General features: G+C 40.9%; 1 protein-coding gene across 1 annotated transcript in view; it reads left to right on the forward strand.

Annotated features, from left to right (window-relative positions):
* Positions 1 to 1,295: 1,295 nt before the first annotated feature.
* Positions 1,296 to 26,212, forward strand: part of LOC134633629 (corticotropin-releasing factor receptor 1-like) — a 93,046-nt gene continuing 68,129 nt past the window's right edge. The window contains exons 1-4 of the mRNA XM_063482512.1: positions 1,296 to 2,013; positions 11,777 to 11,864; positions 14,491 to 14,550; positions 14,914 to 15,039. Coding sequence (XP_063338582.1) covers positions 1,984 to 2,013; positions 11,777 to 11,864; positions 14,491 to 14,550; positions 14,914 to 15,039 — 304 coding nt within the window. The 5' untranslated portion in view covers positions 1,296 to 1,983. The remainder of the gene's footprint in view (positions 2,014 to 11,776; positions 11,865 to 14,490; positions 14,551 to 14,913; positions 15,040 to 26,212) is intronic.

The raw sequence follows: 26,212 nt of genomic DNA on the forward strand, positions 1-26,212 counted from the left end.
GCACGATGCACCATTACAGTTTATGGTTGCAGTCTGCTAAACGAGCTTCCTTCCATCAGATGTTAACTTGTTAAAAGGGGGATCAACAGTTCTCATCCAAATATATTCACTACTAGATCTAGAGGGAAAAAAACGCTATTGCTAATGCTAATGTAGAGGCTCAAGAGCGCCATCACTGTTGCTGTAGCCATCTTTTATTAAACACATGACTCCCACACGCCACCTGACCCGCTGTGACTCTCAAGTGAGGGATGAACGTCCTTCTTCAAAAAGATGTTTTCTTACTTGCTGTTTGTTGATGATGATGGTTGAGAGTAATAACTGCTACCACATGAGTCCAAACATAAGACCACAGCATGACTTGCATTACTTTCATACTCGATGAATTATTTCTGACCATTCTGCCCCTTGCATGGGGACATTGCTCTGGAAGAGCTTTGTTTCTTCAGACGTGTTGTTTTTAAATGACCAGCAGGGGGCGACTTTTAAAGTCCCGTGTTCAGAAATGTACAGGAAAACAGCACTTGCTCTGTGACCTCAGTAAACACAGTCCTGATGAGGTTTTGACTGTTTCAGGTCTTACTGAATACAACATGATATTAAACTTAAAAATTATGTTTAAAGTTACAGTGACATAGATATAAAGCAGGACAACCGTGTGACTGACAAGTTGTTTTTTTTAAACACCATCTCAATTACATAGAAAACCCTCATGTCAAGGCTTCATAAAGGGACCAATGGGCGATGACACTTTGTTTATTACCACCTTTTATATACAGTTTATGTCCAGGCCTCATATGTCATTGGCTAATACAGTAAAAACCCACCCAAGAGGAGATCTATTCAGAGTAAAACTGATTAAAAAAAAAAAAAAAAAAAAAAAAAAAAAAAAAATAATAATAATAATAATAATAATAATAAGCATTTTTTTCTTATCCTCTAACCTCTCTGGGACCCCCACGCACACTAATGAGAACTTTAATATTAAGATTGTTTGTAATTATTTTAATTGCTGGAGTCGCAAATTCCTTCCCACTGAGATTTTATTTAGAGTGATTTTGACGCTCATTTACACTGGGTTTTATTTAAAAAGATCCCCGGGGATGCTTAACTTTATTGACACACTGGGAACCATCTGTCGATCTTGGCTCACAGCGAAATCTGTTGACTCTGCGCTCTGGCACTAATTCGTCTGGAAACGGGGGCACATGTTAAAAGGGTTCCCTTCTCCTGGATGCTTGATAAGAGCACAGCGATGCGCGCGGAGCCTTTCACAAGCAGCTCACCCCGGGCTCGTCTGCTTTTAACTTTCTCGCAGCAGTGACGTCTAGATTGCGCGGGGGATTAAAGATTAGGGTCTGGAACAGCGGGCAGTCATTGCATAATTAACTCCACGCAGAGGAATCGAGTTATTCCTCAGTCGCGCTGGATACACTCGACAAAGTGGCACAACGTGGGCGGCGCGTTGTGGGGACGCTGTGCACCACCGCGGCGGCTCCGCGCAGGAGTCAGAAGCTGGATGGGAAGCCGGGCGGACGTTAGGCTGTAGCTCGGGGAAACCTGCCGAGCAAACCATGCGTGGAAAAGGAGTTTTAGTTCGTGGGCAGCTTTAAAGGTGCGATAGTGTTTGTCGGAAGGTGCGCGCGTCTCCAGTCTGGATTCCGGTCCTGTTCACGGAGGCAGCGATTTCACGGGAAACCGACCCTACCAGAGAGGTGACAGGCTGCTACACCCCAGCTCCGCAGCTCCTCATTAAATGATCCTGACAGTGTCTAACCTCTGACATTACCCGGACATCTACACCCGGCCTGGCCACGCGGTTGTATTTTTCTTTTCTGGGTATAGTTCAGTCAACACCATCAGAAAACTGCGCTGCTGGGACTTTTTCCACTCTCAGTCACAAGGATAAAATACTTCAGTGAAGTAACAAGAAGACATTTAGTTCCACACATGGAAATTATGTGAAAAATAAAAGGTCTGGAAATGCGTCGCAAATGCTTTTATCTGCTGGAGGTAAGTTCTGCGTCTTTTTGCGCCTCCGCTTCGTCTTCTCGCCTTTGGACATTTAATTAAAACGTCCTAATATCAGCTCGGGGTAATCTGTGCTGTTATCGCTGATTGCAGTTGAGCACAGTCTTGATGTGAAGGGTTTAACACTATCACCCCATCCAGATGTCGGGTTTGGATATTGTCTCTGTCTCAGATTGCTGTTTAAAATTAATTTTCATTAAAGGGACGAGAATCCGAGTTTGTCTGAACTAAAATGTTTTAACCAGGACAATAATCTCTCTCTTTTTTATGTTTAAATATATAGTTATTGCACTTTGCGTCCTATGACTTTAACTAAGCGCTGAAGCTTTGCTGAAGCGTGCCGGTGCGTTTTTACCTGTAAACATTGAAACTTGAACCAGGACTTTGGGTTAAGGTGGCATGAGAAAAACGATCCCAATGGCACGATTCCACACCCTCTGAAACTGGAGCTCAAGCACTGGTGTAGAAAAGGGGCAAAAAAGCGGATCTGGGACACATTTCTGAGATGAAACTGGGTGTTTTAATGCAGCAAGTGCACTCATTTAATATCGAACAAGAAAAGCGAGCGCGGTGACGTTGAAATTTCTCCAGCCCCATAACGCTGAGATCTGATATCACTCATGCTGTGACCCCTTCATAGCAAAATGGAGAGCCAGCTGAGGCAAGAATAGGGACATGTGATTTGTTGCACTCACTTGCTGATGTTGTAGATGCCTGAGGTGAATTATTTCATCCACCTCCTGCCCATTGTGCAAAGTGCTGCTGCACTAAGAATAGTCAAGAATCCCGTGAGCCCTTTTTTAAAATCCCCCTGCTTTCTATTCGCGTCCCCATTGTTGTGATTTAAGACCCCACACTCACAGCAGCTCGCGTACTGAATGTCTACTGAGGTCATAAAAGAACAAACACCGGACTGTGTGCAGCTTTAAGGTGCGTGGATTTCTGTGCTGGAAATGGGGCCATTTAACGGTGTGGAAAGTAAAAGTCATGCGTGCAACATTTTATACAATTAAGGAGTGAAGTATTTGCGTAGCACTGCCTTTGCACACTCACCTAAATCAGATTAATGTCTACATTATTGCATTGTTTGCACTGAATTATAGATGGAGCCGATCAAATTTAGATGCAAAGCTGGGTGGCTGTAACTTCTCTTAAAATCTATTTTAATATATGTCATCACTTTTAGATACCCATCTGAGTTTGAGTAGGAAGCTGTTGGCAAGTACACCTTGAACAGGATGCCATCACAGAGCGATGTCACAAATCTACCCAACGCTCATGTGTTTGGACTGTGAGGAGTGTAGGAAGAACCAAAGACTGTATATAAAAGATGGGATGCATATTAAAGCTTCCGCATTAGCGTTTTTGGCTGAAGCTATGTATTCAGGTTTTTGGAAGCACGAGTTACCATATTTGACTAAAAGTATGGAGTGCTGATTCATCAGCTAATTCTCGCTAGCTTGCTTAGCAGGCTGCATTCATAAACATCCATAAACTATGATGGCACAGAAACAGATAGTGGCTCATTAGGGCAAAGTAACACACTAATACAATACTAGAACTTTGCTCAACACTGATGCACAAACATCTCATCTGGTAAAATAAAGCAGGCTTTATTGTTGGCAGATCCATTAGTTAACAGCACAAACATGGTGGAGAGGTCCAGTTTAAAGAGTCAAGTTAGTGAAGGTGATGACTGGCAGACACCAAAGGGTGGTCAGGTTGTAAACATGCTTTTAAATCAGTTAATGTTAGACATTTTCATATGGGAGTCTGTGAGGAATAGAGCAGCGGTCCCCAACCTTTTTTGCGCCACGGACCGGTTTATGCCCGACAATATTTTCACGGACCGGCCTTTAAGGTGTCGCGGATAAATACAACAAAATAAAACTAGTACCGGTACCAAAAAAAGAGAAGATTTATTCATAACACATGTGAAAAGACCCAGGAAAACTGAGTTAACGATAAAAACGATAACAAAATAACGCTGAAAACCGATAAAAACCCTGAAAACCATACATTTCACACCTGAGCCTCAACTCTCGCGGCCCAGTACCAAACGACTCACGGACCGGTACCGGTCCGAGGCCCGGGGGTTGGGGACCGCTGGATTAGAGGAACTGCACATTTGGCACCAATTCCACTGAGTTTTTCTCCAGAGGAGGTTGTTGGTTGGGTAGAACCTACAAGCTTTCCGCAGAAACTCAGCAGCCAATCAGGAGCTTCAAACCAGGTATCCTCTTACAGTTAAGGCTCTACTGAGCCGCCCTTCAGCAGGTGTAAGTTGTGACAGGTGTAATTTTGAGCTTCACAATGACAGATTTTTACTAAATAATTCAAAGTGATGACACAATTATGATGTCTTTATAAGTAGAATGATAATAGCTATTTCACTGCTTTGTTTATTGTGTTCTGTCTCATTTTTGGATACGTAGAAGTATCGAGAAATGAAGAAAGACAGAAGTTTGCGAAACACTGCATCACGTGAAATACAAACATGATCCAGAGATTTGAACGTTACGGTTATTGTGGGTGCCTGTATGTGGCGACACCCTTATTACTGCCTGTTCTTCATAATAAAAACAATAGATTCCACATTATGCTGCGCCATCGTTCATATACACAAACAGTGTCTCCACCTGCTTTTATTTTGAATAGATTTTTATCATTCTCATGCCAGAGCTGCCTCGTTCAGTCACGTTTGAGCGAGCAGCAACAATATTCGAGCAGAGTGACATTTCGCAGGTGAACCACACCTCAAACCTGCATCTGTTTGTTCCCGCTTCAGCATTTTTCCTCATGCTGGTTAAAAAATCTCTGTCGAAAGCCGGTTTACGACTCTGTTGTCCTGCAGCAGATCCATGCCGGAGGACCCTTTAAAAGTGGAGACAGTATTCAGCTGTAAACGCAGCCAAACTGATTCTCTAAATTAAAAGGAAAAGGATTAAAAACTGAATTAGAGTAAATACTGGAGGCATTGATCCGTCACTTTGTTGGCAAGAGCAACTGTGAATCATTCTGAATAGACTGTATGCCATAGCAGTAGATTGTTTTTATGTAGATACAATCTCAAATTTTAAAAAAAGGGCAAGAGGACTGTAAGCTGTAAAAAAGAAAGACTTTATTATGCTCAGTATATGCATGAAAAGAGGCATTAAATGGCACATGGGACCCAGGAAAGTCTGGGATCAGCAGCTTTGTGCCCGTCCTCAGGCATCCATCCCGAACGTGCCCACTTGGGAAGCCTCTTCCTCCACTGTTTTTATGCAGCGTCCTCATGTGATGTGGATCATGTGATTCAAACAAGAAGTGGAGATTTGTTTGTTTTATTTTTTTCTTTTGGGTTTTTTTTTCAGTTCAGTATCTGATAGAGTAAAATAAATGATTCTGAAACATCAGTACATCACTGGCGGTATACTCTTTCATGCATATGGTACTGAAATACTGCTTTTGGGATTTTGTCAATATGAAGCACGATTTCTAAGGTGAGACATGCACCTGTCCACAGTGAACCCTGCCTCTTGTTCTGTGGCAGCTGGGCTACAGGCAGGGTAGCCACCCATTTAATAGTAAAAGTACTTAAAACAAGGAGGCTTTGTCATCTTTGTCATGATATAGTATCATCCTAATACTGTATTAAGTTTTTTACTTGTAAAGATGCATTTTATTGACAAAAATAATAATAAAAAAAAAAATTAAACTGCAGTTCCTCTAGTGACCACTTGAGGCACGGTCCAAAAGTGAGTCAGTCCCTATGGAAGTTTTCCATGTGACATCATACAGACATTGCTCAAGAGTTGTCTACCATGTTAGATGTGATACAGCCACCACTGATGCGGGAAAAAGGTATATTCTTGGTTGCAAACCGGGGGCTTCTTGTTTATGATTGCTGGAGGATTGTAGTGGTTCCCTGTAGTTTGCATAGAAGATGCCAACTTGCCTGCAAAGACACGCTGTACACCAGTAGCCAAGCTGCAAAAAGAAAACAAAATCCCCAAAAAAGACAAAGGCAGCACAAACCACAAACAGACAATGTTCAAGTTTAAAGGTCCAACTTTATTGTAAGGGAAACAGTCTCCACTTGCCAGCAGTTACATTTTCTCCTGCAGACCAGCGGTTACCAGAGGGTCACTGTCCATCTCCAAGCCTGTGCAGATGAGTGCTGAATAATCAATTTCCCAGCAATTACCCCCAAAGTCCAGCAGCAACTCATCAGCTGGTCAGGGAATACACATTTTTCCCACTTGACTGGTGGCTGCCTTTGGCCTTTATGGCATCATGTCTGCTAATTTCAGTCACTGAAATTAACCTCGTGACTAAGTTTTGTGGTTCTGGAGACTTTTTAAAATGATAAATCTTATTATTGTTCTAATAATAAAGCTTTCTGTGAGGTAAACAACAAGTCTGTGCTCCAGTTTTGGTTTTACTCGTCTGTTGCACCTGTACAGTTTATGGATGCATAAACAGCGTCCAACCCACAGTGGAAATATGGCCACTTCTGAATGCAAAAAACAAAGTGATCCCAGATGACAAGGCTTTAAATCAGTCAGTGACTGAACCGTCTTCTGTAGCGTCTTCCTTTGTGTGTCAAAGCTGGCATTACTTTGCATGTCTTTCTCATTAATGCCTAAGGACTAGTGTTTAGTGTTCACCTTTTCCTCTTTTAGTTCCTTGTTTGTCTTTGATGTTTCTTGTGCCATACTTATTGTCGCTTCCTGTTTTATTTTGGAAAGTTTTTTATGTGTTGGTCTTCCTGTCTTTGTCTTTTTCCCACGTTTTATGATTGTTTTCTCCACACCTGCTAGTTTCACCTTTGTCAAGTTATTCCTGTGTATTAGTCGGTCCTGCTTCTTTTCTGCCCACTCTTATTGTTTCTTATTTTTTTTGCTTCTTGTTTACAGTGTGCAAAAATCCACCAAGCCACTCTTTTTTTGTTTGTTTGGGATACTTATTCCTTCATCCTGAACGTGTGTCCTTTCCCTGAACTTTGGATGAACATTTCACACCAAGTGTTTGTGACTAATGACCCAAGCCTGTCCTTTACCTGAACCTCAATGATTTGACGCCGTTAAATCACACATAAAACGTGGAAAACGTGCACACATGACATACGAGGTGTGGGCCAGAAGCAGTGTGACATTTATACACAGGCGAATGCGTACGGTAAAGGCCATTTAAGAGTGTTTCTAAACTCTTTCAAGACCAAATATAATTTTCTAGAGAAATTAACAGAAGCTACAATGGTTCATATGCATTTATGGCAAAAGATGACTTTTTGCTGCCCTGTATTTCTAGCGAGTCATTAGAGTTTCTTCTCCAGTTAAAGAAATTAATCATGGAACTGTGATGTTACGGAAAATAAAGTTTAAAGTCTGAGTATTTCTTTCACTTTGATTTGAAAAATCCTGCTGTTTACATCGTGTGTCGGTTTTTAATTAAATGGAAGGAGGTGGACGGTCGGTCTCTGCGCCCTGATACCTGCCCAGGACTCACTGAGCGTGAAACAGACGCAGCAAGCGACCCAGAAAAACCTTCCGTGAAATCTGGGCCAATCTAGCATTTTATATGATGTGACTTCATACAGTGCGAATGCTTGACGCTGCTGTGACCAGCAGGTAGGAATGTGCTTTTTATACAGGAAAAAAAGTGAGGATTTTTGATGAATTTAAAGCACCCTTTCCTCCATTTTTCTCTCTGAAGACGGGTGAAATGTTTAACGTTTCACGTGCTGTATTATTAATGGGGATGTTTTATTTACGGAGGAAATGAAGCATTGGCTTCGCAGGTAATTGTAGCCACCCTCTTGGATCCGCAGGGATCAGCATGTATGCTCAAGGACAGCTGCGCGGAGATGTAACAGAGTTTGGGGTCACTCTGAGAGGCTGAACAAAATCAAAACTAATGATATTTTACAGTTTGTGTCTCTTCCGCCTCGTGTAAAAGGGTGCTGACAGATGCTGTGAACTCAGCAGTGAATCAGCTGTTGGATGTCACCGGTGCAGAACTATTTTTTTTCTTGTTGTGTCGCCAGCCTTCATTATTTGGATGCTTTCCAGCCGAGTCACTGGTCCAGGACGAAGGGATTTCAGTTGTGTTTGGATGAAATATTAATCCAACCACTGAATTCCACTGTGCTGGCATTTAACAAAGCCATAAATACAGGTTCTCCTGTTCTCCGTCCCGGAATAGAGCAGATGTTATCTAATGCTGTTATCAACTGTCGTCTCTTGAGACCCAGAGTCTGTAGTTTTAAAGAAAAATCTGCATTATTCAGTGTTTTCACCTCCTGCATAGCTGAAAAAAGGCTGATAGTAGCGCGATCCAGTAACAGAAAGACTTTAAATTTAGCATCAAAAGTCTTTAAGAAGTCATTTCTTCGTATCAGTAAACATGAGATTAGTGGGCTGTGAGTGCAGATGATGAAATGCTCCAAATTTTGGGGGCATTTGCAGCTGTTAATTTATGCATCATCCACTCGAGGGACAGAAGGCAGTTACTGATTTTTAAAACAACACACAAAGACCATAAAGATGCTTTCACACTAATATAATTTTGTTTTAAAAAGACCACCTGCTCTCATTCCTAATGCATCGAATACAGCTGTTTTCCTCCAAGCTGCTGGCTCTCGTGTTCAGGCAGTTGTTAGACACAATAAAATATTGGTAAAGGATCCAACGTTTAGGGTGAACTCACACGAGCTAATGATACACAAGCATGTTTGATCCCTAAAGTCCAGTTTGTTTTTTCTGATTGGATCTAATGACAAGTCTTAAGGAACTTGTTACATACAATCCTGTAAAAAAGTATTTTTCTCCTTCCTGATTTCTTAGATTGTTGCATATTTGTCACCTTATATATTTCAGATCATCACACAAATCTTAAAATTAGACACAAATAACCCAATTTAATACAAACCTACCATACCTGTGTGAAAGAACAGCTGCTTCCTAAACCTAATAACTGCTCGTCTCAGTTTTGGCAAGAACTCCAATCAAGCATGTGCGATAACTGGCAATGAGACTTTCACAGCACTGTGGAGGAATTTTGGCTCCCTCTTCTTTGCAGAATTGTTTTAATTAAGCCACATTGGAGGGTTTTCCAGCATGAGCCATACCAGAGCATCTTGATCTGATTTTTAAGACTTTTGACCAGGCTACTCTAAAACCTTCACTATTTTGAGTCATTCAGAGTGCTCAAAGAGTGGATCATTGTTCTGTTACATATCGAAGTCCTGAAGCAGCAAACAGCTCCAGCCCATCACACTTCCACCACCATGTTTGACCGTTGGTATGATCTTCATGTTAGTTTTACGCCAAATGCAACAGGATTGAAACTTTTCCAAAACTTCAGCTTTTGTCTCATCAGTCCACAGAGTATTTTCCTAAAACTGTGTAAGGGCTCTCACTGTGGTTCACTGGAGTACCTCAGAAATGGCTTTGCAACCCTTTACAGACTGACAGATATCAGTGATGTTGTTTCTCAGCTGTTTCTTTAGATCGTCGTATGATGTGCCGCACTTTTGTCGGGCAGCTTCTGTTTAAATGGTTTCTTGATTCAACAGGTCTGGCAGTAATCAGGCCTGCGTGTGACTAGTGAAATTAAACTCAACCTCCAAAAACATGCAGTTAATCATACAGTGAGAGACGAATCAAGAATTACCTTTTTTTTCTTTACACTGGACCAGTATGTTTGTGTAGCTTTTTTCCCTTTAAAACGGACTCATTATGTTAAAACTGCATTTGTATTTAGTCTAAAATTTAAAATTTGAGGTAAAAACCTTTTCCCAGCTCTGTTCAAGATTACTTCTTTTAACTGTTAGTAATACTTTATATTACAGAATCACCTGCTGAGACCGCAAACTTTTTTGTGCTTTTGTTGAACTTTGGCACAAAAGTTTGCACACTTTGGTTATCCTGACTGAACTGACGTCACCTCGCTGCATATTGAGTTCATATTGGTAGCATCTCTACTACATAACCAGCAGCAAGCTTATTAATTTCCTTGGAGTGAAGCTAGCCGACTGCTGGTACTACGGGTCTTTCATTCTTTGCATCCTCCTCCTCAGTACTGGAGCCATGGAGCTGCTGTGCTGAGTGTCTGTCCTTGATCAGATGTGAAGAAGAGCTCTTTGCAGCTGACAGACACTTATTATCACCCAGGCACAATTTGCATTTCACTGCAATGTCGTTTTACTTTTCATCCACAAAAGCTTTCAGAGTGATGCGAGTGCTTCTGTGACGTAAAGGCTGTCCTTTCACTGACATTAGCACGCAGCTACCTGCTGAGGAAAAGGACACAAATATACGTTTTCACTTTTGTTTTGTTGGACCAAAAAGACAGTGGAAGTGTGGGAAATACATTTCCACATTTCTTATGTGAACTATGTGATTCCAGCCAGCCTTTAAACACTGAATCATTATTGGCCGACCGTTTGTTGTTACTTGGCCGCCTGCTTGACGTCCTTCCAGGACTTTATAGCAACGGAAAACTTGATCATGAGAAATGTTAAAATCATCTTCTTTTTTTTTATCAGAAAAGAAAATCTAGGATGAGTAAGAAACCCCAAAAACAAATATATCAAAAGTTCATACTCACAGTGTCTTGCTGTCATTGGAGGACTGATAAAAATAGTCTTTGCACACGGAGTGAACTTTGTGTGGATGTTTTCACTGATTATGCTGCTCTCTTGGATTTGCTTTACAGTGACTCTATTTGTGTCTTACTCCAGTCCAGGTTCATAGTTGGTCCAACCTTTTTACCAGTAATTTAATTAAATTCAGTTTTATTTACACAGCGCCAAATCACAACAACAGTCGCCTCAAGGCGCTTTATATTGTAAGGTAGACCCTACAATTATACATACAGAGAAAACCCAACAATCATATGACCCCCTATGAGCAAGCACTTTGGTGACAGTGGGAAGAAAAAACTCTTTTAACAGGAAGAAACCTCTGGTAGAACCAGGCTCAGGGAGGGGCGGGGCCATCTGCTGTGATTGGTTGGGGTAGCAACCAGCAGTATGTTTCTGTCTACATTGGGAAAAGAATGGCTAACGGCTTGGCTGGACAGAGATGGTTAAAATCTTAACTCACATTTTAAACTTAAAATTGGGTTTACAACTTGTCACTCCTGTTGCTAGCTAGTAAAACTAGGCTAGTTTACACTTTCTCAGGGAGGCAGACCTCCGGACCTGAGTTTGTGGGAAGGTGCAGAGCTTCATATCATGAAACTACGAAATTTGTTTCACTCGAGCCCGATCTCCACATCCACACACGTCTTTATTAAAAAAGTACTACACCAGCTGATATTACAGAGTATTATGTGGCCTTAATTGTAACAAAGTCGACTTGGACGTGGCAGAACAGGAATGCCAGATGTGTTGTGATGTTGATGTTTGTCAGATGAGATAAGACACCGTTAGCTCGTGCTGCTCGTTGTTGACGCTGGGAGTGGAGAGGGCATTGAGTCAAAGCCCTCCGTCTAAGTGTCGCATCCTTTGAATTTTTATGGAAGGTTCTTAACATAGCAGTCACTCCGAAGGCTATTAGAGGCAAGGCGGTCATGCCATGTCTCCCAAGTTACATCACAATTCGCCAAAGCATGCTCAATAAAATCTTCTCAATCATGAATAAAGTTGTATGATTAATTATTAATTAATGTGTGCATGTCAGACTGAAAGAGCAGGACATTCTGATATTTGATTGAGTGCTTAAAGCTGACCTCTGTGCCTTTCCTCTGTTTGCAGGTGTGTGCCATCATGAGCCTCCTGCCGTCAGCCTCGTTAGCAGATCTGACATGTGAAGCTCTGCTCATGCTGTCGGGGAACGTCTCATGTAAGTTCTGGACAAACATCAGCTGGATTTTTATTACAGCAGCACGGCTACAGCAGCTGTTACAAGCTTTTAAAAGGCGCTCATTTCCCAGTACTGTCCAGCCAGTTTGTTCTAGCTGCTCCACTGTTAGTACACTTGAGATTGAATTGATTTTCAGTCTTTTCCATTTCATGGCCATAACCACTAAATGTCAAACCCTCATCCTCAGTCACAACTTCCTCCCTTGTGGATAATGGAAAACCGTATTTTCCTACTATTCCGTTTCCTCGCAGACCTCTGCAGCACACCCAGAGGACTCACACAAGCACGCACAAATGCACAGGAATGATGTTCTTGTTATTTGCCCCAGGATACAGTCATAAAATCATTCCAGGTAGCTCTTAACAGAGTAATGATAACGCTCTGTTATCATGCTGTCACCCTGCTCAGCTAAACGGATTTCATTCGCTTCATAATTCATCAGAAATTATCTGCAAAGGATATTAAATTATTATTTTTAATTATCTTTATTTGTTTTGGTAAATCTGTTAAAACGTTATTTAAATAAATTTTAATGCGATTGTGAAAAATGTTCATGACTCATTATCTGATGTCAACAGTCCAAAACCCCAAAATATCCAGTTTATTAAGCTATAAAATTATTAAACCAATAAAAGATCGCATTCTTCACTGGAATTATATGGGTTTGTTTTAATGGGGGCAAACCACAGAAACTGAAATAGTAATGGAAAGAATTTTATTTTAAAAGTTTTTTATAAATTATAAATCTAAATTTGTGAATTTTGTTCTCGTTAAGTCGACTCTGTTCTCTGTAGAAACAGTTTGTTTTTGTTTGTTTTTTTTTTAAAAAGTGTTAACATAACATGACTACACAGTTATTTTCTGTCTTCTGCTTCTGCTATTTATGAACTATGGATTTTGGCAAGCTGTCGCTCCAATCTTGGCCAATGGAGACGTGTTACATTTTTAGTCCCAGGCCTCGAGATTCAAATCAGTTGCATGCAAAACTTGCGTCACATCCATATGTCACATGTCACATTCATATTTAGTTAAATGCAATAAAATTTAGTTTGGATATGATAATTACGTTCATGCAAATCTTTTTTTAATTGCAAGCATCTACTATTTGGTTGCAGAAACAGGAGTTTTGCCAGTGGATTATCTAATTTTCAGTTCACGGGTGACAGACACAGATGAAATCAAATGGGCCCAAGCAGTAAATCATATGTTAACCTGTTCAAATTTCCTATTTTCCATATGCAAAGAAAGAGAAGTAAATTCTGAAACCAGCCTGAGAGGTTAATGTGTGATTTTATGTAAGTAAGCAAGAATACACTCAACTACTAAGCAGCTACACTCTATTACACTCTAATAATACTTATATCACAGCTCCACATCTGGAAAACTGGTACATTTTGTTTTTAAACTTCGCCTTGCAAAGTCTTCCAAAGTGCCACTCAAGCCTCTGGGCCCTGCGTTTGACATCCCTGATCGAAACAAAAGTACCGGGCCATATTTCTGAACCTTTAAATTCACCTGTTTTCAGGCCCACAGGTGCGTAAAATCCCCAACAATGCCATCTGCCTTTATTTGTGAAAGAAAAAGTTAAATTACACCACGTTGCAATGGACAGAAATTTTGAAGCTGTGATCAGATGACACTCAAATCGAGTTTTAGCTTTTCTAGTCCACCCGCTGTGTTTGAGAAATGCCGAGTATGACCCAAAGAGCACCATCCGCACAGTCAAGCATGGAGGTGGAAACATTATGCTTTGGGGCTGTCATTCTGTTAAGGGTACGGGACGACTTCAACACGTCAAAGGGGCTGTGTACCATAAAATCCTGGATGAGAACCTTCCCTCATCCAGAATCATAAAGGTCTGAAGATGGGTTTTCCAGAAAGACAATATCACCAAGGCAACAAAGGAGCAGCTAAAGAAGATATTAAAGTCATACAGTGGCACCTCAAACCTGCCAAGTCATGTCATGCAAATCTATTTATAACTTTTATATAATATGTGTGTTTTTTCTGTATTTTTGCCCGATTCTCTTTTTCTCATCATTAAAATGAAACTAACAAAAAATTAGAAATTGTTCATTCAGCAGGGGATCAAATAATTATTATTTCCCTCATTGTATGTCAGCCTGTAACCTTTAAACGGTTAAAGTTACCCTGCTTTTAAAAATGTAAAACAAAATCCTTTTATGCATTTGAACAAATGACCAGTGGCAGCTTTTATTCACTTTTCATATTTTACTTTGTTTCATTCATTTTCTCGTCACACGTGGGTGTGAAAAGTGGTTTGGAAACCTCAAATGAAAGCATTAAAATTAAGTGTCACCTTTCCCCCTGCAGAACGTCCTTATCTCCGGATCCTTCTTATCTAATTCCTCTTGAGTTATTACAGGAGTAATAGTCTGACCCTCGGGGCACGTCTAGATTCATATTTGCTGCTACCGTCCCCTTATTGCTGGAGGAAAGGTCTGTCATCAGTGTTTACCGTTGCCCTTTCGTGCTCACCCTTTGTAGCTGTTAAGCTGAATCTAATGAGATTTTCATTGCCTCTTCTAAACTGAGCAAACAATGATAGAGGTTATTGATGAAGCTGTTTCTCTCTGGATTGCAGTGCAGTCCCTGGCCGCCACCTGGAACCAAACCCTGAGTAACGCCACAAGCCAATGGAGCGGTGAGTTGAGACGCGTGTGAAACCGATTCCCCGCACACTTACTGCAAAGCCGAGTTGTTGTTGGATACCCCGCAAGGGGAAAACAAGTTTGATCGGAACTCAGATTATAAAGGACTAACATCAAAGAGGAAAACAATGCTGGAAATAGACGTGGCGTCACGCCACAGGAGACGACGTTCAGCTTGGCAAAGCACAGGAGTAATCATTAAATCCTGTGTACACAAACAGCTCATTCTGATACCATATTTGTTGCCAGGATCTTTGGAGCATTATCTGGATTTCATGACATCTATATGCGGTTATGAAACATGACGGGAATGCGTGCATGTCCGTGTCTGACGCTTTTCTGTCCCCGCGCTTCAGGCTCGGGAATCTACTGTGAAACCTCCATCGATGGGATCGGCACCTGCTGGCCCAGGAGCAGCGCGGGGCAGCTGGTGGCGCGACCCTGTCCTGAGATGTTTTACGGCGTCCGGTACAACACCACCAGTAAGTCAATAAGCTGTCACCTCCTGCCCGCCTGCCTGCAGAAAAAAGCAAACCCAGACACAACTGATTCGAAACATGATTTAATATGATCCCTGCACCCTGCTTCGCCCTACCCCCACACTCAACTTCCCCTTGGGCAAACCCTGTTTGCGTAATTGTTTATACAGAAATTAGCATGAGCATACAAATTAGCAAAAGATGCAGAAAAGAGAAAAAAAGTGTACACAAGTGCAGATAACACACCATGAAGTGTCAAAGCTCAAAACAAAACATGACGAGGCGAGGCGAGCACCCGCTGTGAAAAATGATGCTTTTGTATGAGGACTTAAATGATTCCAAAAAAAAGAAACGCAGAGAGAAAATCTAAAGATAAATCAACGCTGTCTGAGACGCTTAAGCCTATTAACTCTCCGGGACTCTCGACAATTGATTGTGTTGTTTGTTTTTTTTCGTCTTGGAAAATTAATAAAATGCTAAAAAATGAAACTACAATTTACTTTGTGGCCCATTTGCATATAAACTATTGTTATAATTTAAAAGGCTTTTTGACAGTAGCAAGAGAGACAGGCGGGATTAAATAAAAAAAGGAGGGGTTAAAACAATGGAAACATCGAGGAACAGGAGAAAAATTCCCCTGCCGCTGTTTAGTCTTCATATAGTTCCACAAAAAAACTGAAGCCTGGCTCCTAGAAGTGACTTTTTTTATGTGTCTAAATCAGATAGAAGAGGTGGCTCATGTTTCTGCCAAACTATTCTTCAGCTCATCCTTAAAAAAGTTTCTTCTAAGGTCAAACTCTAAGTGCTGATAAAACACTGTTTGCCCTTAACTTATGAGTTAGGAGGTTGTTTATGTTGTGGCCCTTTGGGAGCTGTCAGTCAAACTCGTGCCACTCAGAGGAATGGAGCCCTCGGCAGCATTCCTAATGTATCTTCAAAGATTTTTTTCAGCAATTTAAGGGTACAGAGCCCTTATTTAAACAGTGAAGCCTCAAAAATGTGAAGCTAGGCTGCAGCAACAATCAGAGACTAAGATTGTGAAACTGTTTAGTTATTTTCCCTGCAGGATCATTTTTTCCCAGATAGTGTGAGAATACTTGCTATTATCTTCTTAAAACTCAATGTTGCATGTTTAAAATTGCTAATTTTCTGCTACAAAAAACCACAAACCACAAGTATATTCAGCTTTCTGTCATAAATGACAAAGAAAAATGTGTACGTGCGCTGCATTTGTACTTGTTTTGTAATTGTGACTTGTTTTCTCAGAGACCCTTTCGCCGCTAACTTCAGCCATAATCACTCGTTTTTAACACTTTATTGGATATTTTATCACCGCAGTGAAGGCGTTTCTAGTGCAAACAAGGTCACAGTGTTTTCAGCTTGACCAAAGACCCTTTAGCATTCACACATATTGAAAGCTTGAAAAGCATTTTGCAGTGAAAATAGTGTGCAGCACGTAGTGATTTGACATGTGTGTTCCCTTGTGTTGTGTGCCCAGGACCATTAGTCTTACATCCCGAAGGGGTTTACAGTTTGAATCATGAGGCTTTGTGCTTTTTGTGCTTTTTTTGCTATTCAAAGTATGACAGCAGGACCTGCACTGTTGGATACCCACCCAAATAATAACACAGGTGCCACTGAAGTTTCCCAGTTTCTTGAATCAATGAGGAAGTTTTGCTTCTGCGCGATGTGAAAAATCCTAAAATTGACGTAAATGCTCATGCTTCGGTCTCTTAAACAACAGCATTGCTACCAATAAAACTTCTGCACAATAGACCAGGCTTGGTAGGGCGTCGGTAAAAATCCATGTCTGCTTACTGGAGCCATCTAATGTCACCTGGAGGCAGACTCAAAAATATGTGGAAGAGCTAGTAATGTGGGCCACTCTTGTTCTAGTTTGTGTGGCTGTTGGCACAGACTGTATGTAAGAGACAATAGGAAACCTCTGGAGCTTAAAAATGAAGCCAAAAAGAACCACAGTTCCATTAATGACCACTTGAGGAAGGCTCCAACAGCGAGTAAGACCGCTGTGTTAAAATGTCCAACTTTACAGCAGAAATAAACATCTTTATTGCGTGATGGTCCTCATAACAACTCTGAGAAAGTTGCTTTTTTATAAACGTATCCACCTGCATACTAGAGTTGATTGGAAGGTTTCCTCATGCCTTGGACTCTGCACGGTCTCATCTACTACTTCAAGTCATTAAACTGGCACTCTCCACAGTCTGAGTGCTGTTTGTGTGTTTTGGAGCTAATACAGTGGCTCACTGGGTGGTACAGATCACGCAAGAAGTTCTAGAAGGTGGCGACTTCTCTGGTTGGAAAAAAGAAGCGTGGTTGTATAGACGTCTACGGACAACGTCCCCTGGCACCATTGCACTGTGACCTCTGTCAGTCACTAGTGTCGAGTTTTATTAAATTTAACATGAATTTAATTTTTGAAAGATTAAATTCAGAGCAGATTTTTCTATGCTTGAATAGCTGCCTTTTCTCAATGTCTAGTCTTTGTGGAATAGCTCCAAGATGTAAGTTTGAATGTAACCTGGATGAACAAAATGAATCAAAGCATTCTTTATCTAGAGAAGAGAAAGAAAGGCAAGAAATAATATACCACTCCTGATCACTAGCTCTTAAGTGCATTTCTCATCCTGATGTACTAACTGAGCGTGACATTGACCTGAGCATAGTTTCCAACAATAATAAGTATTTTTATAGCACCATTCAAAGGAAAAGTTGCAAAGTGCTTCATGGGACAAACGGTGATATAAAGTTTAAAGAAAGGTAAAGGTGAAACAACATTAGGTCAGTAATGAGGTCATGAGCTTAGTTTCAGACGGTGTTTTCTACTCTCGGCTCTGTATGACGTCGAAGAGAGTGGATATCCCTAATATGGTCATCTCAGGCATACAGCTCCACCTTCTGTTCAAACCTTTCTGTTTATGGGTTTCAGCCAATCAGAAGAAACTTGTCTTAAAGGGGGTGGAGCTAGAACAGCTTGTTTCATACAGAGGAGTAGCACCAAGGCCCCGTTTAAGAACGAAAAAAGATTTTGTGAACCGTAACTCATGCAAGGCTACTTGAGTCCATGAATAAAATATGGAGTTTGAATTGAATTCAGCATAATGAAAATTTATACCTTCAAAAGCACTATATTTTTATGATAAAATAAAGCACACAATTTCCTAAAGAATTAAACAAGTTTTATAATTAAACGGATCTATATTTATTTAATGTTGCGCTTAAAGACTGTATAAGAGCATGTCTCATAAATATTAACTATGATTTACTGGGTGCAACAATAGGCATCCCGGCAATTATCCTCATCCAACGTGGATCAGCAGCCTGTGATGTGTGCCGGGACACTGCGGCACTCTGAAGGTAACGCAGACCATCAGAGACATACAGTAAACACAAATAGCTAAATTTATGAGATGAAAGCCTGTGTGTTTCTGTGTGTTTCTGTGTGTTTTTGTGTGTTTCTGTGTGTTTCTGTGTGTTTCTTGGTAATTTAAAGTCTAAACCTCTCACAGGATCCAGACGATCCATTTGAGAGAGAAAGCGAGCCGCGCTGCTATTCAGCCAAGGCCCGCTGGTAATTTGACACTGCGAGGTTCATTTCACCTTCAGGATTAACATAATCTCCATTGAAGTGTAGCCTAAAAGCCTAAAAAAGACCGGCCATCAGCTGACTACGCCAGCGAAGGTCAACAGTGGAGGAAGCGTTTGTGGATGAAGCTGAAAGCTGATGCAGGATGATGACACAATGCTGATTTTAAGTTTCATTAAATCCTCTGCGATAATATGAGCAAAACAGACGACAGATAAAGCCGGCGTGCTATAATTTGAGGTGTATTTTTAGCATGAATGCATTATTAATCAGTATTGATTGCTGATTTTCACAGCGGAGGTCAGCAGAGATACTCGAGCTGTTTGCTGTCCTTTCGTTATGCACAATGGGTTGTTGATTTGAGAGATAAATGCTCCCTGCGACCTTAAAGACTCCTGTCAGGCGTCAGCTAAGGACGTTCTAATTCTCAGTTTTCATTCAGGCTCGTACAGTCACCACTTTGAGCTGACGCTGGCAGGTCGATGGGAGGCTGTAACGCTGAGGCCAGGGCTAAAAACTTTCCTTCACTGTAACTTTATTCAGAAAACACAAATTTAAAATGTGATGGAGCTCAGTTATCAAAGAGCATACATGTTACTTATTTTATTCTTGAGTAGCTTTGCATGAAGTTACTTTTTACTCCTCATTTTATCTACTATAAGCTTTTTTTAGCACCTCCGATTTAAGCCAGATTTAATCTGATTGGGTGGCCCTTAAGGGTTTGAACAGCAGGTGCCTGGTGCTCTGTAGTTTTACGTCATACAGAGCCAAAAGTAGAAAAAACTGGCTGAAACTGAGCATTTGGAGCAGCCCGAGCTTTCAGCTCGCAGGGTTAATTCTGCATCCATTCTTGTAAAAGTATAAATATGACAGAAAATAAGGAAAAGCATAATAGGTGGTTGTGTTATGAGGAGCCATGTATTAGCCAAAACACAATGTTTTCCTGTACTTATAAAAGTAGTTTTTAGTACCCAAAAGCAAATAGTAAATTTGCTTTGACTCTCTCTAGTAGTGGTCTTATCTGCAGACAGACAGTAACTGTTGCCCTAGGACGAGAACACACTGGACAAGCCTTTGTTTTTGCACTTGATGGACTCATCGTGAAAACTGTGGAAATCCATTTATAATACCAGTGTCGCTAACAAGCACAAACACATTTACATGCTGTTGAAGAGCACTGCTTTGAATATGATAAAAAAATCTCCGTAATTACAGAGAAGATGAAGATGGTTTGAAACCACCAGTCAGAAATATGCACGTTAGGTTAGTTTGTGATTCTAAATTGGCTGTAGGTATAAAGGTGCTGAATTGTTTCTTTATGTATTTGACATGTACCTGTCCAGGGTGTGCTCCACCTCTCACAGTCTGTCATCTGGCTCTAGCTCCACGGTTACCGTGATTTGGATAAGCGGCGGGCACACAGAAGAGCAAATGGTCAGTAACTGCCTGGTAAACGTTTGTCACTGGGTAAACCAATTTTACCCAGCGACAGGAAGCAACCTTCTACATTCACTCGCCTACAAAACAAGACATACAAAGAGGTATATGAGGTTGCACTGAAAGGCTCCTAGCAGGTGCTCTGGCAGCTAGCACACTGCAACTTGTCTGCAAACACTTGCAGACTTCTCACTAAGCAGCAGTGAAACTGTTAAACCAGCTACATTTGCAATCACTGTAAAAATCACATGTTTTGAAACACAGTGGTTTCAGCAGCGAGGCACAGCTTTTACATCAACTTTATCCATTTCTGATTTGCATTGCTATTTTTTTTTTAAATTTCACTGGAGCTCATTGGCTAGTTAGCAAGCGTTTTTATCTCCCATGGAAACCACAGGAAACCGCAGCAATACAATGACAGCAAGCAACTTCTCACAACTACTCACCAACCATTCAAGTACACAAGTCTCCTTATAGGTGTCCAGGCAGCGAGACAGGATGTGTGAAATGGATGGATAACTTATAATTTGTCATCTATTGTCAGGATTTCCAGCTTCTAGACACGGCCAACTCTCATAACAAAACTTGAAATAATAAAAGAAATGATCTTGTTTGTTTGGACACAAATGTAGTCCAGGATCTTCAGGATGGGCCTGATGTATCCTAATTCTAACCAAATCATTTATTTCATGGCAAGTAGCATATCATTAATTTAATTATTAATGTATAAAATAATACAAATGAAGTATAAAAATCTGTTACGTGTGAGATGCAAATCCACATCTCTGATTTCCTCCCTCGCCAACCTCCCCCCAACCAGATGTGGACTTTTTTTCACCATTTAAAAGTGGAAAATAAAAATTGCATACACAGACACGAATCAGGACACATGAGACGAGACAAGTGAAAAATTGTGTTAAAGGATAAAAACGTAAGGGTGGGAAATTTGCATTCACAAGCCAAATCCATGTCCCAAATAATGAATGAGTGGACTGGAGGTTGTGACTGCTGTACGTTTTACTGAGAGGAGTGAATTTTGCCATGATATAAAATGCTCTCTGTTTCTGGCCATGAGTGTTGCTCCTCTCCTAAATATAAAGGTCAGATCTTTTCATTTGCCTGTAAGCAAACACTGACTGAGCCGTAATGGCACCAGTTAGCTTCATCTTCCTGGAGGTCTTAGTAGATTTTGGGAAGATGTGCGTTTTGATGTGGCCGAGCGCTCATTTAATGATCACTGTTGCCCCAAAACTTTTCACTTTTTCCAGCCATCATGAAATCATTCCAGCTGAAGATATAAAAGCGAGATCAGGATTATCCCAGAGTGATCCTTGGAGAATTACAAATCCCGTGCTCATGCATATATCACGGGTTTAGTGTCTAATGATAATTTCAGCACATTCCAGGGAGTAAATGAAGCGCCTTCTTTTAACCACGAGCACATGTAAGATGTTATGAATGGGACTTGGATTTCTTACAGGAGCTTTTACAGCCGAGAGAACGAGGTGTTTTGTGGAGGCGTCGGAAAGCGTTGCCTGATATTTACGAGCGCTCGACGTGGCCGTGAATCAAAATAGTAACCGAAGAATGTGGAGATGCAGGCTAAACAGCCTGTTACAAATTTGTTCCACTACATTTCATAGTTAGATTTACTGCACCCCAATCTCTATCAGTTCTTCTGTTTCTGTGTGCTGCTGTTTAACACGCTGTCCCGAGCTTCAGCCTCTCGTTGTATCAGAGGACACGACTGCAGAGACTCAAATTTGGGGATTATGCCTGACAGGAAAATGTCTCGGGGTTTGTAACTGTGACAAAGTTTAAGAGATATCAGATCTAAAAAGATCAGCTTGCACCATCTGTGGTCGATAAGGTCCAGTGCAGCTACGGAGCCTCTGCTTAAGCTGCAGAGTTTACAGCTGTTTATTCAGGCTTGAGACTGAATCCACGCTCTGCCTGGGTTACAACGAAAGAGACACAAGTTTGTAGTTTTTTCATTGTTAGTCTTGTTTTCTGTGCTTTACAAAAAGAAAAGGATAAAGAAAGAAAAGTAGCAAAGGGTACAAATGTGCTTAGTTTGAGCAGAATGGAGCCAAACTGTCTTCTTTATTTTTCAAACTAAGCATGTGACTCGCAGCAAACCTAAACTCAATCTATGCACACTTAATATAAGGATCTCTATGGTTTGTTAAATTCACATTCACTGATATATAAATAACTCTTCAGACTCCTAGAAGCTCAGTTTCAGTGAGTTTTTTATACCCGGTTGTTTTGTATATTGTCAGTGAGAGCAGATATCACTAATATTATCATATCAGGCACATAGGCGCAATTGTAAAAGCCCCACCCACCTGCGGGTCAGCCAATCAGAATAACATTTGCTTAGAGATAGAAAGAGTTTATTTCACACTGAAGAAGAGTTAGGCGGCTCCACCATGGTCCAGTGTGATATAAACAAGGATTACTTTGAACTGTGAATCATGCAAAGCTGCTCTAGCAGAGTCCAAGTATGAAAGCACAGACTGGCACCTTAAAAAGGTTTCCACCATCTGAAACATGACGCTTTGTGGTTTCAGATGATCTGTAATCAGGGTTAATGCTACTTAAAAGATGGCAGCAGATTTTAATTTTTTTTTTTTAAATGTTTGAAAAATGTTCTTAGAATTTACATGGTGTTTTAGTACATAAATTAAAATAATTAACTACCCAGTTGGTCAAAATGTGACTGAAATCATGCACAACCCCCAAAATCTTTGAATTTCAGTTATTTAAATCTGGGTTCTCATTCTTAGCAGCAGTAGTATTTAGAAGACTACTAAATCAAAATGCCATCACCTTTCAGTGTTTCACTTTGCACTCTTGGTTTTTGATCATTTTTCTAAAAGATTTTTATTTTATTTTATTTTGTTCAAAGTGTTACTTTGTGTGATTCTAAAGAATAATAATAATAATAAAAAGAATTCAATGCATGTAAGAAAATAAGTCATATTTTCCAACCACCAAAAGAAGAAACGAGGTCTGAGTGCGATCACAGTGAAGTATATCTTGGCATGGGAAGGAGCAGTAAGTGGTATTGGGGCAGTAATAAGTGGCTTTAGGTGAAGACGAGGGCAACGGTGAGTCTTGAGTGGGCACTTAAAAGCCTGAGTGGATGTTCTGCTGTCCTCAGATCCAGAGGGAGATTATTCCAGAGTTCAGGTCCACGAGTGCAAAAGTCAGCTTCCCCGTTAGTCTGAGTTACGGGTACAAAAAAAGATCTTGGCTACATTTCAGCCGCAGATCAACACCAGTGCCAGAGACTAATCCAGGAAAAGATTTACAGACAAGAAAAAGGGTCTTAAACTGGAAGTCACAGCAGTGATGTGGATTCTTTTCTCTGCTCCAGTTACAGATAACACAGCAGGTCATGAACCGGACTCAAAAACCACAATATTAAGGCTGGTATGCAGCAAACTTGTCCTCGTCCTGACCCATTTGGATGAGACGATCAGAACAAAACTGTATTCAGAGCAGATTACCCAGAGCAGGCAGCTAAAGTGTGTGTGTGTGTGTGTGTGTGTGTGTGTGTGTGTGTGTGTGTGTGTGTGTGTGTGTGTGTGTGTGTGTGTGTGTGTGTGTGCGTGTGTGTGTGTGTGCGTGTGTGCGTGTGCGACAAAAACACTACGCAGAAGTAAGTGTGACATGTATTGTGACGCAGGGTTGAACATGTCCCTGCTCTGAATAGCAGCACTTCTATGAATCCAGGGCTGAGGTACCCGACTGGATTTCCAAAATTAGATGGTGACAAATCGCAGAGTTAAGTTGCTGAGCCAGACAGAAGGAGCGGATATGTATGGTTCCTTTCACTGCATCATTTTTATTCATCAAACTGATTATATTAGGCCAGATGAATAAATCGCTGGCAGAAGTCTTAACCCTTTCATTCTCAGTGGCCACTGTAGAGAGTACCTATTCTCTTATATACTGTTATAATTGTGAAAGTTTGTATTAAACAGTTAGAAATAATGTCAGAGTATGTAAAAATAGTGAGCCAAACATTCAGGTTTCAAACTGCTTTTCTGCTCGTGGCTCTGTGTGATGTCAGTGAGAGTGGATAGATCATGCAAAGCTACTCTGTGAGAGAACAGAAAACATGCAGCTAGGAATTAGCATAATGTGTGCACTTTAAAGACTAATTTTAGATTTTTCACACACACACAAAGAAATGCTGCAGGAGCTCATGCCAGCAGTCATGATGTATGCTTTTTTTGTCCAGCTGGTCATTTTTCTGAGTCCCTACAATGCAAACGCTTAGTTGCAGTCATCCACGGAGCCACAATTAACAAATTAAAGGGAATTCAGCCAAAGATCGTACCAAAGGAGTTGTACCAGGTCGTCTGCAGACACACAACTAAGCAGAAATTACTGTGATGAGTTCCTGTTGGCTTTTAAAGGAATGAACATTTTAACTGTAAACATGAAAAAATGAGATATGAGACCAAGACTGGATACAGGAAATTCAGCATAGCCCATAGACACAGCCTCTGTTAATTTATTACTTATTTAAGCCTGTTATTAATCCATATATATAGATATTTGTGTTTGCCTTTTCAGTAGCTTAAAAAGACTAAATCTACATTTTTATACAAATTTGAGTTGTATAAAAATGACCTGCTAAAGTTCAAACCCAGCATCAGAATGAGGAAGAAAGGAGATTTAAGTAACTTGGTGTGGCTGTGGATTTGAATATTTCAGAAAGTGCTGATCTGCAGCACAAAGCCATCTCCAGGGTTTGCAGAGAAAAGGAGAAAACATCCACTGAGCAGCAGTTCTCTGGGTGAAAATGTCTTGCTGATGTCAGAGGTCAGAGGAGAATGGCCAGCCGGCTTCGAGCTGATAGGAAGGCAAGAGTAAGTTTCAGACCCACTTGTTACAGAGCATCATGTTAAACCCTATAGCAGCAGAAGACCACACCGGTTATCACTAATGTCAGCTAAAAACAGGAAACTGAGGGTACAGTTCACACAGGCTAACAAAAAACTAGATGAGAAATAACTGGAAAATGTAGGCTGGCGTCATAAACAACATCAAAGCATAGATCCTTAATGATTCAGGCTGCTGGCTGGTGTAATGATGTGGGGACAATCTGAGTCTCTGAGCATCATTTAAACGCCGCAGCCTACCTGAGTATTGTTGTTGACCATGTGCATGCCCTTTATGACCACAGTATACCCATCTAATGATGGCTGCTTCCAGCAGGATGTCACAAAGCAGAGATATTCTCAAAGCGAGTTCGTTGTACTGAAATGGCCTCCGCAGTCACAGATCTCAATCCAGCAGAGCGTCTTTGGGATGTGGTGGAACGGAGCTTTGCCTGACGGATGTGCAGCCAACAAATCTGCAGCAACTGTGTGATGCTATCATGTCAATATGGACCAAAATCTCTGAAGAATATTTCCAACGCGTGTGCCACAAAGAACCGAGGCGGTTCAGTTACTAGTGTGCTTGTACCTGAAGCAGTGGCTGGTGATGTATTTGTCATCTGGGGCATGGCTGGATATTTAGAAATTTACCACAGCCAACTGTTTTGGATGAATACTGAAATAATGAGAACGACGGCTGTTTCGTAACAGGTTTTTTTCTCATCATCTTTGTGCAGGTTGCACTGTGATCAGGAAAGATTTTTATAGGTCCATCTTATATAAAACTCTTTTTTTCACCCTTTTTCCTCTGACTGTATTTACCATGTGCTGCTGATCAGATGGCATCATGGTCCATTTCCTACAGCCTACATGACATTTGAGCTACATCCAGATGATGTCGCGTAACCTGTAAATCATATACATGTTATGTTCTGTCCCAGGTTGACGTGTTTGGCCTGATTGCAGAGGTGACTGATGCACTGCATCTGCACCATATCGAGACCCGTTTGCCTTAAGGCGCTCGTGTCACTTTATTACACGTCTCGCTGTTCGAGATGGCTCTAATAAAATCTTGGTCTCCATCTTTGTCAGACACAAAATTAATTCAAGCCTGTGAGATTGTGAAAAGTGGAGCCACGCTCCAAACATGACGAGTTTTTATCATGTTTTGAAATCTAATGCTTGAAATTGCCTCCATCATATACAGTTGAGGTCAGAAGTTTACATATGCTCA

Source organism: Pelmatolapia mariae, linkage group LG8 (assembly GCF_036321145.2).
Source record: "Pelmatolapia mariae isolate MD_Pm_ZW linkage group LG8, Pm_UMD_F_2, whole genome shotgun sequence".
NCBI classification, from domain to species: Eukaryota; Metazoa; Chordata; class Actinopteri; order Cichliformes; family Cichlidae; genus Pelmatolapia; species Pelmatolapia mariae.